At 35.2% G+C, this 14763-nt stretch overlaps 1 protein-coding gene across 4 annotated transcripts in view; it reads right to left on the bottom strand.

Moving 5' to 3' along the window:
• The window catches only part of ATP13A3 (ATPase 13A3), an 83776-nt gene that overhangs the window by 47341 nt on the left and 21672 nt on the right, over positions 1-14763 (bottom strand). For all 4 annotated transcript variants that reach the window (XM_069475198.1, XM_069475197.1, XM_069475199.1 and 1 more), the window contains exons 2-9: positions 9738-9835; positions 7582-7755; positions 6753-6935; positions 6461-6531; positions 4719-4799; positions 3198-3267; positions 2188-2322; positions 1661-1733 (exon numbers count right to left, since the gene is read on the bottom strand). In XM_069475198.1, coding sequence (XP_069331299.1) covers positions 1661-1733; positions 2188-2322; positions 3198-3267; positions 4719-4799; positions 6461-6531; positions 6753-6935; positions 7582-7755; positions 9738-9788 — 838 coding nt within the window. In that variant the 5' untranslated portion in view covers positions 9789-9835. The remainder of the gene's footprint in view (positions 1-1660; positions 1734-2187; positions 2323-3197; positions 3268-4718; positions 4800-6460; positions 6532-6752; positions 6936-7581; positions 7756-9737; positions 9836-14763) is intronic.

Below are 14763 nucleotides of genomic sequence, written 5' to 3'. Positions count from 1 at the left end.
TTATAATATTTTATCTAGTTCATTATTTCTTTATAAATTTAAGTTAGCTAAACACTTTTTGAAAATATCTTGCCATGGGTAAAAGGTTTTCTTTAGGATCACCTTATATTTAGGCATTCTCTCTCTTTTCCTCTCATTCTCCCCTCCCCTCTCACCCCCCACACCCGTCTCAGGTTAACACTGTGCTCAGAAGACAGTCACATTAGTTTATAGGTGCAGAAGAGTGAGGAGAAAGCAATTGTTTTGTTATGTTTGTCTGTAAGACAAATACTCTTCTCATTCCTTTCTAAAAAAAAAAATGAAGTCATTTACTAAATTATGAGGAAATGAACTTTTATAGAATATTTAGTACATAGTAGGTGTATTAATCTTCATTTTTTTAAAATAAGGCCCCTATTTTAAAACTTGACTTTCCTTAAAGCTTTAATGCCACTTGAAATCCTATTCCTTTTATGTGTATCAGAAAAAAATATATCAATGATATGTAAGACTATACAAAGTGGGTAAGGAAGATACAAGTTGAAAGGTATGTCTGTTCTAGCATCCGCAATAACTTCAGCAGCAGCAGAGCAGGAAGAGAAGTACCAATAAACCACATATATCCAAGACAGCAGCTAGGGGAGGAAGATCCTCCCAGCTAAAGTAGCAAGTGGCTAGGAAACACAGGGAAGGAAGAAATCCCTTGCATGTAGTCTACTGAGTTAAGAGAATGGAGACCGATTTGGTATTCTGGATAAATCAAAGTGGCTACTGCCTCTCCTTTACCTCTTCAACATCTCACCAGACAAACTTACATATCCAAAACATTACCCTTCCTACAATCCTCCTCTTCCAAGTTTCCCTATTTAATTAAATAGTGCCAACATCCATCCACCCAGTCTGACACCTCTCCATGATCTAATACCCAATGATTCACCAAATCCTGTTCAATACTCACATTTATTATCTTTCAAACATATTCTCACTTCTCTTCATCTCTACAGCCCCTACCTTGATAAAGAGGCCATGCCCTCAGTATTATTCCCCTCTAAACCAGTTTGAACATGGAAGCCAAATGATATCACTCTCTTGCTTAAAATCCTTCATTAGCTTTCCATCGCCTTTTGGCTTGAGTCCAAATTCCTTAACATTTATTGCCTTAGAAGGCCCAGCTGTCAATTAATTGCTGCATCTGCCATACTGAATTTCTGTTGGTTCTTACATGACCACATGATTCCTACTAATAACTGCCGGGCCTTCGGGCATTTAAAACCCTCTCCTCCCCACTCTCACCTTCCCCTTACCAACTTCTCACCTACCTTTTATCTGGCTAATACAAAGTCACCACTTAAAAATACTTCAAAGAAGCTATTCCTGATACCTACAGTAAATGACCTCTCGCTATCACAGCATCTGTCATACTTTATTATTACTGTTTATCATCTGCCCCTAGAAGAAATCTCCAGAGCCTAGCACAATGCCTGTCACATAGAAAAGAAAAATACAATTTTACATAAGTGAATGAATTTGATACACACTCAGGAATCCAAATATATATTTTTAGTTCTTAAAAAAATGAATGCACTAATATATGTATAATACCTTGGGCTTACTTCACACATTAGTGCTTAGTGGGTATCTTTTTTGGTTTATTCTTCCAATGGTCACTTCAAGTACTTACCTTCATTTACTCTACAAACTGAAACTCTCACAGTACTGTGAGCTGCCACCATGTCATGCAACATAACATATTGCTGAAAGAGGAAAACGAAATTAAAAACAAGCCCATATGAACTCATTCCTCCCTCAGTAAGTTAATACAGTAAATGCATACTACTCTGCCTTTATAAAATGTCAAGAGGCAGAGAGTCAGAGAATATTTGCTGTTTTATCTCAAGACAAAATAAGAACTTTAATGAGACTGTTTTAATGAAACAGTAGAACCAGCCTTCCAGCATTCCAGTCTGTGATAAGCAACTATAGATCTCTGTCCTCTAAGCAGTCAAGTGGTAGTCTGACTCTAAAACATACCTGCCGTCCCCAAGTTCCCCCAAAAAACCCAAACAAACAAAAAAGGTAAGAAGAGAAGAAAACAGTACATACAACTAAAATACTACATTGAGTATTTACCTTATATCAAGCTATTATACTCAGCTTACATGTTATTACAAAATACAGTTGTGAAACCCATAATAAATTTGGACTTACTTTTCTAATAGAATATAGTGAGCTTACAATCGATACTATGGACATAATCACAATGGCTAGAGCATAGTAATAGTATTCATCAGTGCACCACAGTATAACACTGAACAGCTGGAAAATGTAAAATGGGTTGAGAACCTAGAAAACAAGATTTTTAAGTCAAATTGAATGAGATATAACCACGCAGATTCTCCACTTTTTCATTGACAAGTAACCAAAAAGATACTTTTAGGATAAATTCTATAGTACTCAAATGGCAACATGTTCTATCTTAAAGAGTAGGACAATATGTTATCATATTCTTGTTTATCATTAAACTACTAGAATTTTGCTAAATAAGCTTAATTTAAATTATTGGCATCCATTTATATTCATACCACCCAAATATAGAGTCGGCTAGAAAAGGCTAAAGTGTATAAATTTAGCTGTTCTGCATTCTGCTTTAGCAATAAAGTACATTTCTTTCTTTTCTTTTTTTTTTTTTTTTTTTGAGACAGTCACTTTGTTGCTCAGGCTAGAGTGAATGCTCTGGCATTAGCCTAGCTCACAGCAACCTCAAACTCCTGCACTCAAGTGATCCTCCTGCCTTAGCCTACCGAGTAGCTGGGACTACAGGCATGCGCCACCATGCCTGGCTAATTTTTTCTATATATTTTAGTTGTCCAGCTAATTTCTTTCTATTTTTAGTAGAGACGGGATCTCGCTCTTGCTCGGGCAGGTCTCGAACTCCTTACCTCGAGCAATCCTTCTGCCTCGGCCTCCCAGAGTGCTAGGATTACAGGCCTGAGCCACCTCGCCCGGCCACAAGTCAACATTTAATAAAAGCAAAATGAGACAATTTTTTTAAAAAAATCCATGCCCCAAATTCTTTCTCCACCTTTAATTTTCAAGTAAAATTATAAGCAAAGAAAAGTTGGGAAACAGAAAACCAAGAATATCTTGTTACTTAATAACTCTTTCCATATTGACAAATCTATTGATCACAACTGTTGAGTTATATTCAATAATCTTACCTCTTTGATTAGAAGTTTAAAAACAGAAGGCACTTTCACAGTAATTTCATTTACACCATAAAGCAATTTCCTATAATAGGAAAATACAGCAATAGCATTACATTATATTATATAATTATAGTATAATTTAGTAAAGGCATTGCATTAGATAAAGCTCAAACCATGGACTACTCTTAAATTCATGTTTCTAAATACTTGTCTTCTACAATTCAAATTCTCTATCTACAATATTTAAATCAAGAAGTCAATATTAGATAACTACTATTAGCATTTTATTTCATTTTGCCTGACATCTTTGTATGTGACAACTATCTTTCCCATTAGTCTATAACCACATGAGCAAAAGGTTCTCTTCTCCAACCTTGAAAACAATTCAATAATCTTAGAGTTCACTTTTGCAAGAAACCAAATATGAGGGATCTTTTATTATTTTTCTAATAAGAATACTGTACTAAGAGTGTTCATTCCAAAACACTGCGCATTTGACTTTTAGAAAAAATGCTTTTGGCCAGGCACGGTAGCTCTCGCCTATAATCCTAGCACTCTGGGAGGCTGAGACGGGAGGGATTGCTTGAGCTGAGGAGTTTGAGACCACCCTGAGCAAAAGTGAGACCCCATCTGTATTATAAATAGAAAAATCAGCCAGGCGTGGTGGTATACCCCCATAGCCCCAGCTACTCAGGAGGCTGAAGCAGGAGGATTGCTTGAGCCCAGGGGTTTGAGGTTGCAGTGAGCTATGATGGTGCCATTGCACTCTACCCAGGGCAACAGAGCAAGACTCTGTCTCAAAAAGAAAAAGAAAAAATGCTTTTAAAAACTTGTTTAAATCCTTCAATTCCTTCTTATAGTAATTATATATGATATAGTAATTCTTGCCTTTTATGAAGTCTGAATGAGTGATTTTTTTTGTGTATTCTAACCATTTGAAAGAACATGCTACAAAAGTACAAGAAAATTTCTAATTTAACTTGAAAATGGCATTTATCTTTAAAATATGCAATACCCTGGCATATTTTTATGCTTTAACAAAGGATAACAATTAAAAAGATTATGTCTCCCAATTCACAAATTTTCATTGTTGTAAATTTGAGCTCATGCTTACAATCCCAAATAAGGTATTTCAGAAAATCTAAGATGCTATCAATTATAAGACATTCCATTACTTTCCGTATGATCAAGAAAGATAAAAATGCTGTCAAGTAAAAGGTAACACTCCACCAACTGTATGACACATGCCAATTTCAGAAATGTTAAAATGTGAGAAAATGTGCACCTTAGAATTGATGAAATATGGTATAATTTCAGGGGTATCAACTTCAAAATATTAGCCTTAACATTTTTAGAATTCTTAAAACTGAGATAGTCTTACCCAAATAAAATACCAATACATTCTCAACTGCTCTGTCTGTAATATTTAAATGTCTATTAATATGTATAACTATATGGCAAAGGGTTGACTGTATATACTAGTGATTTCAGGAATTTTGAGAATAGATCTAACTTTAGTTGGATAAAAATTACCTGTAGGCATGCATCCCCTTTGTCAGTCCTGCACTATGCTTTTCATAAATTGACGTACAAGAAACACCTTCATCCAGTCCCCTAAATAAATCCAAAGTTTTTACTTTAAACAATGTTTAAAATATCCAAATTTCTTAACGCCTCATTTTTCTATATGCCTGATTTTAAAAGTGTGACTTCCTTACAATTTCTTAGAAACCTTTACAAAAATTTAGATATAATGAATGAGAATTTTAAAGTCTCAAATTAAGATAAACAATAATTAAATCTAAGCCTCAAAGACAACAACTTCTCAGTTATCCAATGCATTCATCACATAAGATGACTCTAAATACTCAAGTTATTATCATTATCCTTTAAGGCTGTACCAAAGGTTTAAGAACCAATAATTAAACTAAAAAAACTTTGAGGTAAAGCATAACTAACTTGAGAATTCCAAACTAAAAATGAACAAGTTTTACTTTTTATCTATCTGTAGTTTCTCCTTTTTAATTTTTTATTCAAACTAAGAAATTCTATTCATTTTCTTCAATCTCCACAAAAGCACCAGTCCAAATCCTTCCCTAAGCTAAGGAACACCTAGGTCAGAAGCATAGAATTTATAAATCATAGACAATGCCTAAAGTCTGTAATAATTCTAAGTGGGATTCAACTAACATATCTACTTTTTCCAAAAATGTCTTAATTATGCTTAACTGAGATACCAGTTATAGAAATCTAAAGCAAAGAGAATCTTACACATACTTAATTCAAATCCTTTCCCCCTTTTTTCAGATAGGAAAGGTAAGCTTCATGATTCAGTGCTATCACTGGGATAAGTCTAAATTTTATAAGTTTCTATGGCTGGTAAAAGCCACACAGCAAATATGTTTGACATTTCTTCCCGCTGAGGTTGATGACTTCTCCAGAAGGCAGCAGGGACTAGTGCCAAGTCAAAAAAATTCAACAAAAAAGCAGCTCACTAGCAGTTTTCTTTAAGGCAATGGTTCTTAATCAGGAATTGTCTTTAGAACGAGGCATGTGGAAATGCCCAGATGCATTCCAGAATGTTCCAGTTCTTTAGTATGTCTGAAGAAAGATCCAGGCACGAATATTTTGAATGTTCGTAACATGATTCTTGTTTTTACTGCTATAATTAAGAAATCCTTTGGCAATCTAAAGCAATGATATTTAAGTGTTTACAATAATCATTTTAACAACAGCAATAAAAACAGAATTCTAATTAATTTAGTGCTCATTTAGTGCTCCACATAACATAAATTTGAAGGAATTACTACAATTTGTCCTACCCAAAGGTGTGACACATTTGACAATGTCCCATTCTTTATCCACATAGTAAAACTGACAAATTTCTATTTGTCTACTACTGCATTCCTCAAGTACAACTGGATGTAACTGTCAGCAAATTAAAAGGTGGTGATTCAGATACTCTACGTTAAAATATAGGCTATGAGCTGTACTCAAAATTCACTTTGAGGTGAAACTGAAAAGAATTCAGACTCAGTAATTTTGGCATCATACTGATTCTTCTATGTAAATTTTGCCACGGTACAAGTTGCACATGGGACTTATTTTAAAGCCATTAATGAGCCTTCAAATAACACCAGGGAGTTGTTAGTTAAGTGAATAAAGTTATGAAATAAAAACCTCTTCAATTTTATGTAATATTAAAATGAATTATTTGTATCTAGAACATTTTCAAGGCATTTACAATATAACCCAAACAAAAGAAAGATACTTACTTTAAGAAATCAAAATTGTGAATGGTATCATTCCAGAAATACTTTACACTATGGTGGGTGAAATAACGAATCTGTAGAACATACACAAATGTTATATGAAAAAACATATCATCACTTGTGACTGTAATCTGTTACTTCTATTAATACCTAAATTGTGTTATAAGTATTTTAGATGCATGTAAATTTACCTCAAGCAGTAATAACTACAAACAGAAAATTAGAAGCTATACCTGACAGCATAAAATGAAACAATTTTGGTTTTTAACAAAACTTTGACACTAAATCACTATACCTGTTGCAACTGAGTCTGTGGATATTTACTCAACTCATGCCTGTTCTCTTCAGCTGGATTCTCAATTAAGCGAACTGCATGGCCATTAGAAACCTTATTAGCTGTAGATTTTGGACTCAAAAATGGGTGAGTTTCCAGAGACAGTAATCGGATTTTTGCGCAAAACCACATTCTGAATTCATCCTTAGAAGAGAGAGGAAGGGAGAGAGGTAACAAGTCAATTATATATATTGTTTAACAGCCTCTATTTTTATTTACTTTCCATTCTTTACATAATATTATTTACTCATCTCTAGTTGAGAAAGCATCATTTCCTACTCACTAAATATTAATATTAAACCTTTTCATAAAGATGTTAAATTCAAACACTAAGTGCTCACAATTTTATGACATATTTCACCAAAAGACACATCAATATTCCATAAAAGATCATGAGTAATTCCTTAATTTATCAATGTGTATGCTGACACTAGGTATTTAAAGCCTCTTACAAAATGCTTCCAATTAGGATTTAAAAAAAAAAAAAGCCTGAGATGCAGCAGCATCTCTAGCAGTTGGCCTAGTGAATGAGAGATCTTAATTATAGTCCTGAAGGGCCAGTCCCTTAGACAAGTAGCTAATCTCTCAGGGAATCAAAAGCTGAAGGGGGTAAATTTGATCATCTTTAAGATTCCTTTAAACTCTAATTACTGTAATAATATTCACTTCAAACAGACATATTTTAGAAATATAAGAATTAGCACTCCACATTATATCCTGTATATGTCTACATACAAAGACATTCTTTTACTCCCCAAATAATCAGCTATAAGTAAATACGTGGACTTACAGTAGTCCTCAACAGCACCACTTCACAGTCTTTAACTGCAGCTCTAATACAGGTTGCTTTCACCCGCCACTCAGGCATCCAATAGAGAAGGAGGAGGAGAAACCCGCCGGTGCAAATCACTCCTAATGAAACTATGGCAATCTTCCAGCGACTCAAATTGTAGCCATAAATCTCCTGCATGGACAGTGACCACACAATTATCAAATCATATAGCTGATAAATTCCAAAGTTCTTTTTTTTCAGATGGGTACTATTGTCTTGCAAATGAACTGTAAATAGTTTTCCAATCCATAATTTACCTTTAAATTCTGTTTTTGACAAGTTCATTGTCAAAGTTATATTTTATGGTTTTATATTTAATAGTTCTTTCCCACTGACATAGTGTATCGTATTTAGTATATTTTTCTAGAACTTTTAAAATTTTATTTTTACATACCTTTTTCATTCTTCCAAAATTTATTTTGTAATGAGGTAGGTTTTTTTAAAATAAATGTTTGATTTTAGAATAATCGTAGGCTTATTAAAAAGTTGCAAAAATATCAGTGTTCCTGTATATTCTTTGTCTAGTCTCCCCTAATGTTAACATCTCAGTACAGCTGTCAAAATCAAAAGATTAACACTACGGCATTAGTATTAACTAAATTCAGTCGTAGGATTTCACCAGTTTTCCAGTAATGTCTTACTTCTGTACCAGGATATAATCCAGAATGTCACACTGCATTTAGATCAGATCAAGATTTTAACTTTTTTTTCCGCAAGTGATTTGCTAGTTGTCCCAATACCACTGTGACTTAAGAATTTGACCCAAATTACTTCAAATCTTTCAGGTTACTTCCTCCTGGCCCCAACAAGGGTTGCCAAGTTTAAAACATGAAAATGCAGAGGATCTAGTTAAATTTAGATTTCAAGTAAATAACATTAATTTGTTTGTTGTACGTAACATTTGGGACATACTTATACTACAAATTTATTCCTTGATTATCTGACTTTACATTTCATAGGACCTCTTAAATTTTATCTGACATACTTCTGGCTCCACTCCAACAAAAAATGGAGAAGCTTTTTTAGTACACTGATTTTTAAAATATTTTATAAATCAAATCAGAAATTTTTATTTGGGATTATATTTAAGTATTAGCTAACACAACCTCTTAAATCACCAAATGCAAGAACATACTGCTCCCGAAGCGGGTTTTTTTTTTTTTTTTTTTTTGAGACAGAGTCCCACTCTGTTGCCTGGGCTAGAGTGCCGTGGCGTCAGCCTAGCTCACAGCAACCTCAAACTCCTGGGCTCAAGCAATCCTCCTGCCTCAGCCTCTCGAGTAACTGGGACTACAGGCATGCACCATCATGCCCGGCTAATTTTTCTATATATGTTTTTAGCTGTCCATATGATTTCTTTCTATTTTTAGTAGAGACGGGGGTCTTGCTCTTGCTCAGGCTGGTCTCGAACTCCTGAGCTCAAACGATCCACCCACCTCGGCCTCCCAGAGTGCTAGGATTACAGGCGTGAGCCACCACGCCCAGCCTGCTCCCTAAGTTTTTAAGAGTTGACAGGTGAAAAAAGAAACTAAAAAAATAAAATAAAATAAAAATAAATAAAAAAGAAAAAAATTTTAAAAATAAAAATAGAAACTAAAACCAACAAATAGAGATATTATATGATCCCAATTCAAAAACACAGGCTGAGAATAGAAGTTCATTGAGGCCAGGCGCGGTGGCTCACGCCTGTAATCCTAGCACTCTGGGAGGCCGAGGTGGGCGGATCGTTTGAGCTCAGGAGTTCGAGACCAGCCTGAGCAAGAGCGAGACCCCACCTCTACTAAAAATAGAAAGAAATCATATGGACAGCTAAAAACATATAGAGAAAAAATTAGCCGGGCACGGTGGCGCATGCCTGTAGTCCCAGCTACTCAGGAGGCTGAGACAGGAGGATCGCTTGAGCTCAGGAGTTTGAGGTTGCTGTGAGCTAGGCTGATGCCACGGCACTCACTCTAGCCTGGGCAACAGAGTGAGACTCTGTCTCAAAAAAAAAAAAAAAAGAAGTTCATTGAGTTAGCTCGTGTTTTTTAATTATACTTTTCTACTCCCCCTAGAATAATAAAGTGTAGACATATATTCTTCATACTTCACAGTAAATAACAAAAACTGCTTACCATTTCATCTTCTTGACCCTGGTTGATAGTCTTCCTTTCCTCTTTGTCCATATCTACAGTGGTTTAAAGGTCTTGTGCTTCAGAACAGTTGAAGATAACTGATGGAAGAAAAGAAACAAATTTTAGTGAATTAATTTTACATGTTGGTAGACTGTAAAACTTCATCCTATCAATTGTCTATTATATTATAAAAGTGTTCTTTTAAAATGTTTTTATTAAATTTGAATTCTTCCAAGGCAATGATGAACACTTGCTGGTGGGAGATATCTTGTTGATACATGTATCAAATTTAATTGACATTTAAGTATTCACTAAAGTGTTAACTGTTGCTAATGACATTTTCAATGGTATACCAGTTACTGAACCCATGTTACCACCGCAAAACTTGGCGTATTTCATTAATTTATACTAGTAACAGCATTGATAAAGAACAATTTAAATTCTGAGAGGAACTATAAACAACCTCTTCCATTTTCATTCCCCAGATTCAAATAAGTGGCCTAGTTTAATCATCTTGAGCTAAATGTACTTCACACAATTCAGATTTATCCCTTGAAGTATAGTAAATAGGTACAGCACCAGCAGTGAGACCAACCCAAAAACCTATCAGAGATTATTAAATTAATCATGCAACAAATATTTACTGAGCGCCTATTACTTGAATGGCAATCCCTGGCCAAGAGTCAATTGCTGTGGTAGGTGTGCTCCTGCTGGAGAGCACACAACTAACTCACTTCACCATTCTCATGCCAAGTCTACTGGGCAACTTGCTGATTGCTTCTGACTACCCATGAAGCTTATCCAGAGAGAAAATTCATTGAGCCCACTGGCATATTTTTCCATTTTTTTTTCTGTATTTCAAATATCAGACTCAGTTACATTTTACACATTAAAGAGATCTGTAAAATGTAAAAACCATGCCAGTTTTCTAATTTTTTTTTTAAAAATAGATTATTTTCAAAAAAATGTTACTTAACATGTAATAAGTTTATCATTATACATAACTCATTACATGGTATCAACAGATATAGCCCACATAAAGAAAAGCTCTTTAGTGTCCATAAAAATTTAAGAGTGCAAATGGGTTTGAGACCAAAAAGTTTTGAGAACCTCTGTTTTAGACAAGGTCGATCTCTGCAAGACACAGTGGGAATATTACTTCCCTCATTTCAGATTCCATACATTCATCTATTTAGTGCACCACAGGCTTGAAACATGGTAGGCACTCAAAAACATATTGAATACACAACATAAAAAATTGGTGCTTAACCAGGCATGGTGGTACAAGCCTGTAATCCCAGCTACTCCGGAGGCTGAGGCAGAAGGATCGCTTAAGCCCAGGAGTTTCAGGTTGCTGTGAGCTAGGCTGACTCCATGGTACTCTAGCCCGGGCAACAAGGCGAGACTTTGTTCCCCGCCCCCACCCCCACCCCCACCAAAAAAAATTGGTGCTAAGATGGTAACAGCTACCTACTTTTACATGATATGAATTAAAAGCCAAGTAAAAACAAACACAGAATTTTAAAGCAATCCCACACATGAGACAGTTGAACCTCCTGATGTTATATCATTAACAAAACCAATATAAATACTGCTGTGGAAAAGAAGCCTTACAGGTATCAGGTCCAACTCTCTAAAATAAGCCACATTACCATACAAAACCCTTTGGGCAGTTTAGTAACAAGTTCCTCTCCATCTAGAGCAGTGTTACAGTCCCAAAGCCAGAGATATTCCACCATGGTAATAATGATCCATCAAATCAATACAACTTGAGATGGCGGTTATTCTCACAGGGCTATGCCTGCTGCTGTAGACTATGGAGAATAAGCAAGCCCATCTCTCTCCCTATAGAAAAGAGTAACTGTCGTTGCCTAAATGTGTAAGGTATGGTCTAATCCTGCACAGTCCTACCTTTAAAGGGTAAGGCAAAGGCATTCTAACACTGTTCTTACTAAAGAATACTAGTCTGAAGTTCTTAACCTTTAGTCTGTGATTCTTCCTTAGGCTCTAGAATGAATTGCAGGATCATCACTCAAGATTCATTGAGGCCATTTTTGATAACCAATTCTGATCGTTTCCTATCACTACCACATAAAATATGTCTCCTGGAGGAAAGAATTACTTCCAATTTTTATTGGAGACCTCTGCTTCCAATCGAGTTGAAATAACAGGGACCATATTTGCCCTCCTGCCTAAAACAACAACAAAACAAACTATGTAATGGTTTTCAAGGAATTGGACATCAGATAACAAAGGAAGCTGATAACTGAGAGGAAGCAAACTAGGTGAGCTCTTCCTTCACAGGAGACTGAAAAGACTTCACAAATCACAAAAGAGGACAGGGAATGCAGAGGGAGTCCAGCAGTTTCACTGAGCTGGGGAGAAGAACCTGGGAGTCTGCCGAGGCACCAAAGCAACTAGGTTTGCAGGTCAGATCACCAGAGGAGAGATCGCTACAGAGAAGGAACACCAAGACAGGACGGTGCCCCTCAAGTCTTCAGCTGAGTGATGATCAGTACTTATCTGTGAGGAAACTACCAAAGGCCAGGGAAAGAACCATGCAAAACGATTAAGAGGAGAAAACCACCAGCACTCACATAGCTGGGAACAGTGCCTGTTTCCACCAACCACAGCGGAAAACTCCATTAGTCACAAGGAATAAGGGAGAATGTTCAGAAAGTTTTTGCTTCAATAATGGGCTAAAATTAGCCCCAAACAAAAACTGTTCTACTCTTAGCTAACAAAGCTTTAAAATAAGACCTGAAAGAATAAAATGGTTTCCAAGTAACTTACCTGCCTGAGAGTTCAGGATATTTACTACAACACAAAATATCCAGTGCTCAGTAAGTCACAATGTCTGACATCCAATTAAAACTTAACAGTCAAGCAAAGAAGAAAATATAGTACAACACATAGTGAGAAATCCAACCAATCAATAGAAAAGGACCCAGAACTGACATTAAAAAATTGGTAGACAAGGACATTAAAATAGCTATTATAACTGTATTCCATTTATTCAAAAAGAAAGTACTAAGATTAAACATTAAGTAGACATGAAAGATATAAAAAAGAACTGAATTAAACTTAAGAAGTCAAAAAGTACAATGTCTGAGATGAAAAACACAATAGGTAGGATTAACAGGAGATTAAACATAGCAGAAGAAAACCAATAAACTTGAAGACATAGTCATAGAAACTATCCAGAAAAGAAAGAAAAAAGACATGGAAAGAAAAATCCTAGCAGTATCAGTGAGCTATGGGACGTCAAGCACTCTAATATACAGGTAAGAGCAGGGGAGGCAGAAACCAAAATATGTGATAATGGCCAAAATTCTCCACATTAGAGCTACAAGCCCACAGATCCAAGAAGTTCAACTAATACTAATCAAAGAAACATAAGAAACTATATCAAGTCATGTAATCAAACTGCTCAAAAAAAGTGATGAAACAAAATCTTAAAAGTATCCAGAGAAAAAAGACATGTTAATAAAAACGAAGACAGAGAAGAATAACATTAGAGTTTTTACCAAAACAATGCAGGTGAAAAGACCATAAAATTCATCGTTCTAAATATACAATTCAATAGTTTTAATAGTAAATTTAGAGTTGTGCAACTATCACTGCAATCCAGTTGCAATGAAAAGACAGTGAGGCAACATCTTTGAAGCACTGAGAGAAAGAAACTTGAGAGAATTCCATACTCAATAAAAATATCTCCCAAAAATGTATGTGAAATAAAGACTTTTTCAGAAATAAAACCTGAAAAAAATTCTTCATCAGCAAATCTATACTCAAAAAAATAAATAAATACAGACCTTTCAGGCAGGGGGAAAAAAATAACACATGGAAATATGGATCTCCTGGAAGGAATGAAGAATATCAGAACTGGTAACTATGTGGGTAAATATACATGACAACAATAGCACAAAGAACAGTGAAAAACACAAGTATAAGCAGTTGTAAAGTTCTTATTCAATACACGAAGTGGTTGAATATCACTTGAAGGTAGACTAAGATAAAGAAGTATACTATAAACTCTGAAGTAACCACTAAAATCAAAAACTCATTGCTAAAAAGCCAACAAAGGCTATGAAACAGAATTTAAAAAGTACTCAATTGATCTAACAACCAAAACAAAGAAAAAAGGAAAAAGAAACAATGAGACAAATAAAACAAATAGCCAGACGGCTGATTTAAACCTACTATGAATAATCACATTAAATAAGTGTTCTAAAACACAGCAATTAAAAGACAGAGATTGTGACTGTATTTTTTAAAAGCATAATCTAATGATATGCTGCCCACAGGAAATGTATTTTAAATATAAAGACAGAGGCTGGGCGAGGTGGCTCACGCCTGTAATCCTAGCACTCTGGGAGGTCGAGGCGGGAGTATTGCTCGAGCTCAGGAGTTCGAGACCAGTCTGAGCAAGAGCAAGACCTCGTCTCTACTAAAAATAGAAATAAATTAACTGGATAACTAAAAATATATAGAAAAAATTAGCCGGGCATGGTGACACATGCCTGTAGTTCCAGCTACTCGGGAGGCTGAGGCAGAAGGATTGCTTGAACCCAGGAGTTTGAGGTTGCTGTGAGCTAGGCTGACGCCACGGCACTGTAGCCTGGGCAACAGAGTGAGACTCTGCCTCAAAAAATAAATAAATAAATAAATAAATAAATAGAGTAAACTAAAAACAAAAGGAAGATATTTATGTAAACACTATTCAAAATAAAACTAAAGTGACTGTAGTCATTTCACAGTGATAAAGGATCAAATAATGAAGATGAAAATCACAACCCTAAGCAAGTATGTACTTAGATCTTCAAAATATATTAAAGCAAAACAGATAAAACCAAAAGGAGAAAAACAGAAATTCAGATTTATTGCAGATTTGACTTTAATATTCCTCTCTCAATAACCGGTAGACAAGCAGATTACAAAAACAGGACACAGAAGATCTGAACAAGTGAACATAATTGACATTTATAAAAGACTCCACCCAACTACAGCAGAATACACATTCTTT

This window comes from Eulemur rufifrons, chromosome 7 (assembly GCF_041146395.1).
Source record: "Eulemur rufifrons isolate Redbay chromosome 7, OSU_ERuf_1, whole genome shotgun sequence".
Classification (NCBI taxonomy): Eukaryota; Metazoa; Chordata; class Mammalia; order Primates; family Lemuridae; genus Eulemur; species Eulemur rufifrons.
The sequence above is the reverse complement of the archived record's forward strand: the minus strand, read 5'-3'. Positions and strand labels throughout refer to the sequence as shown.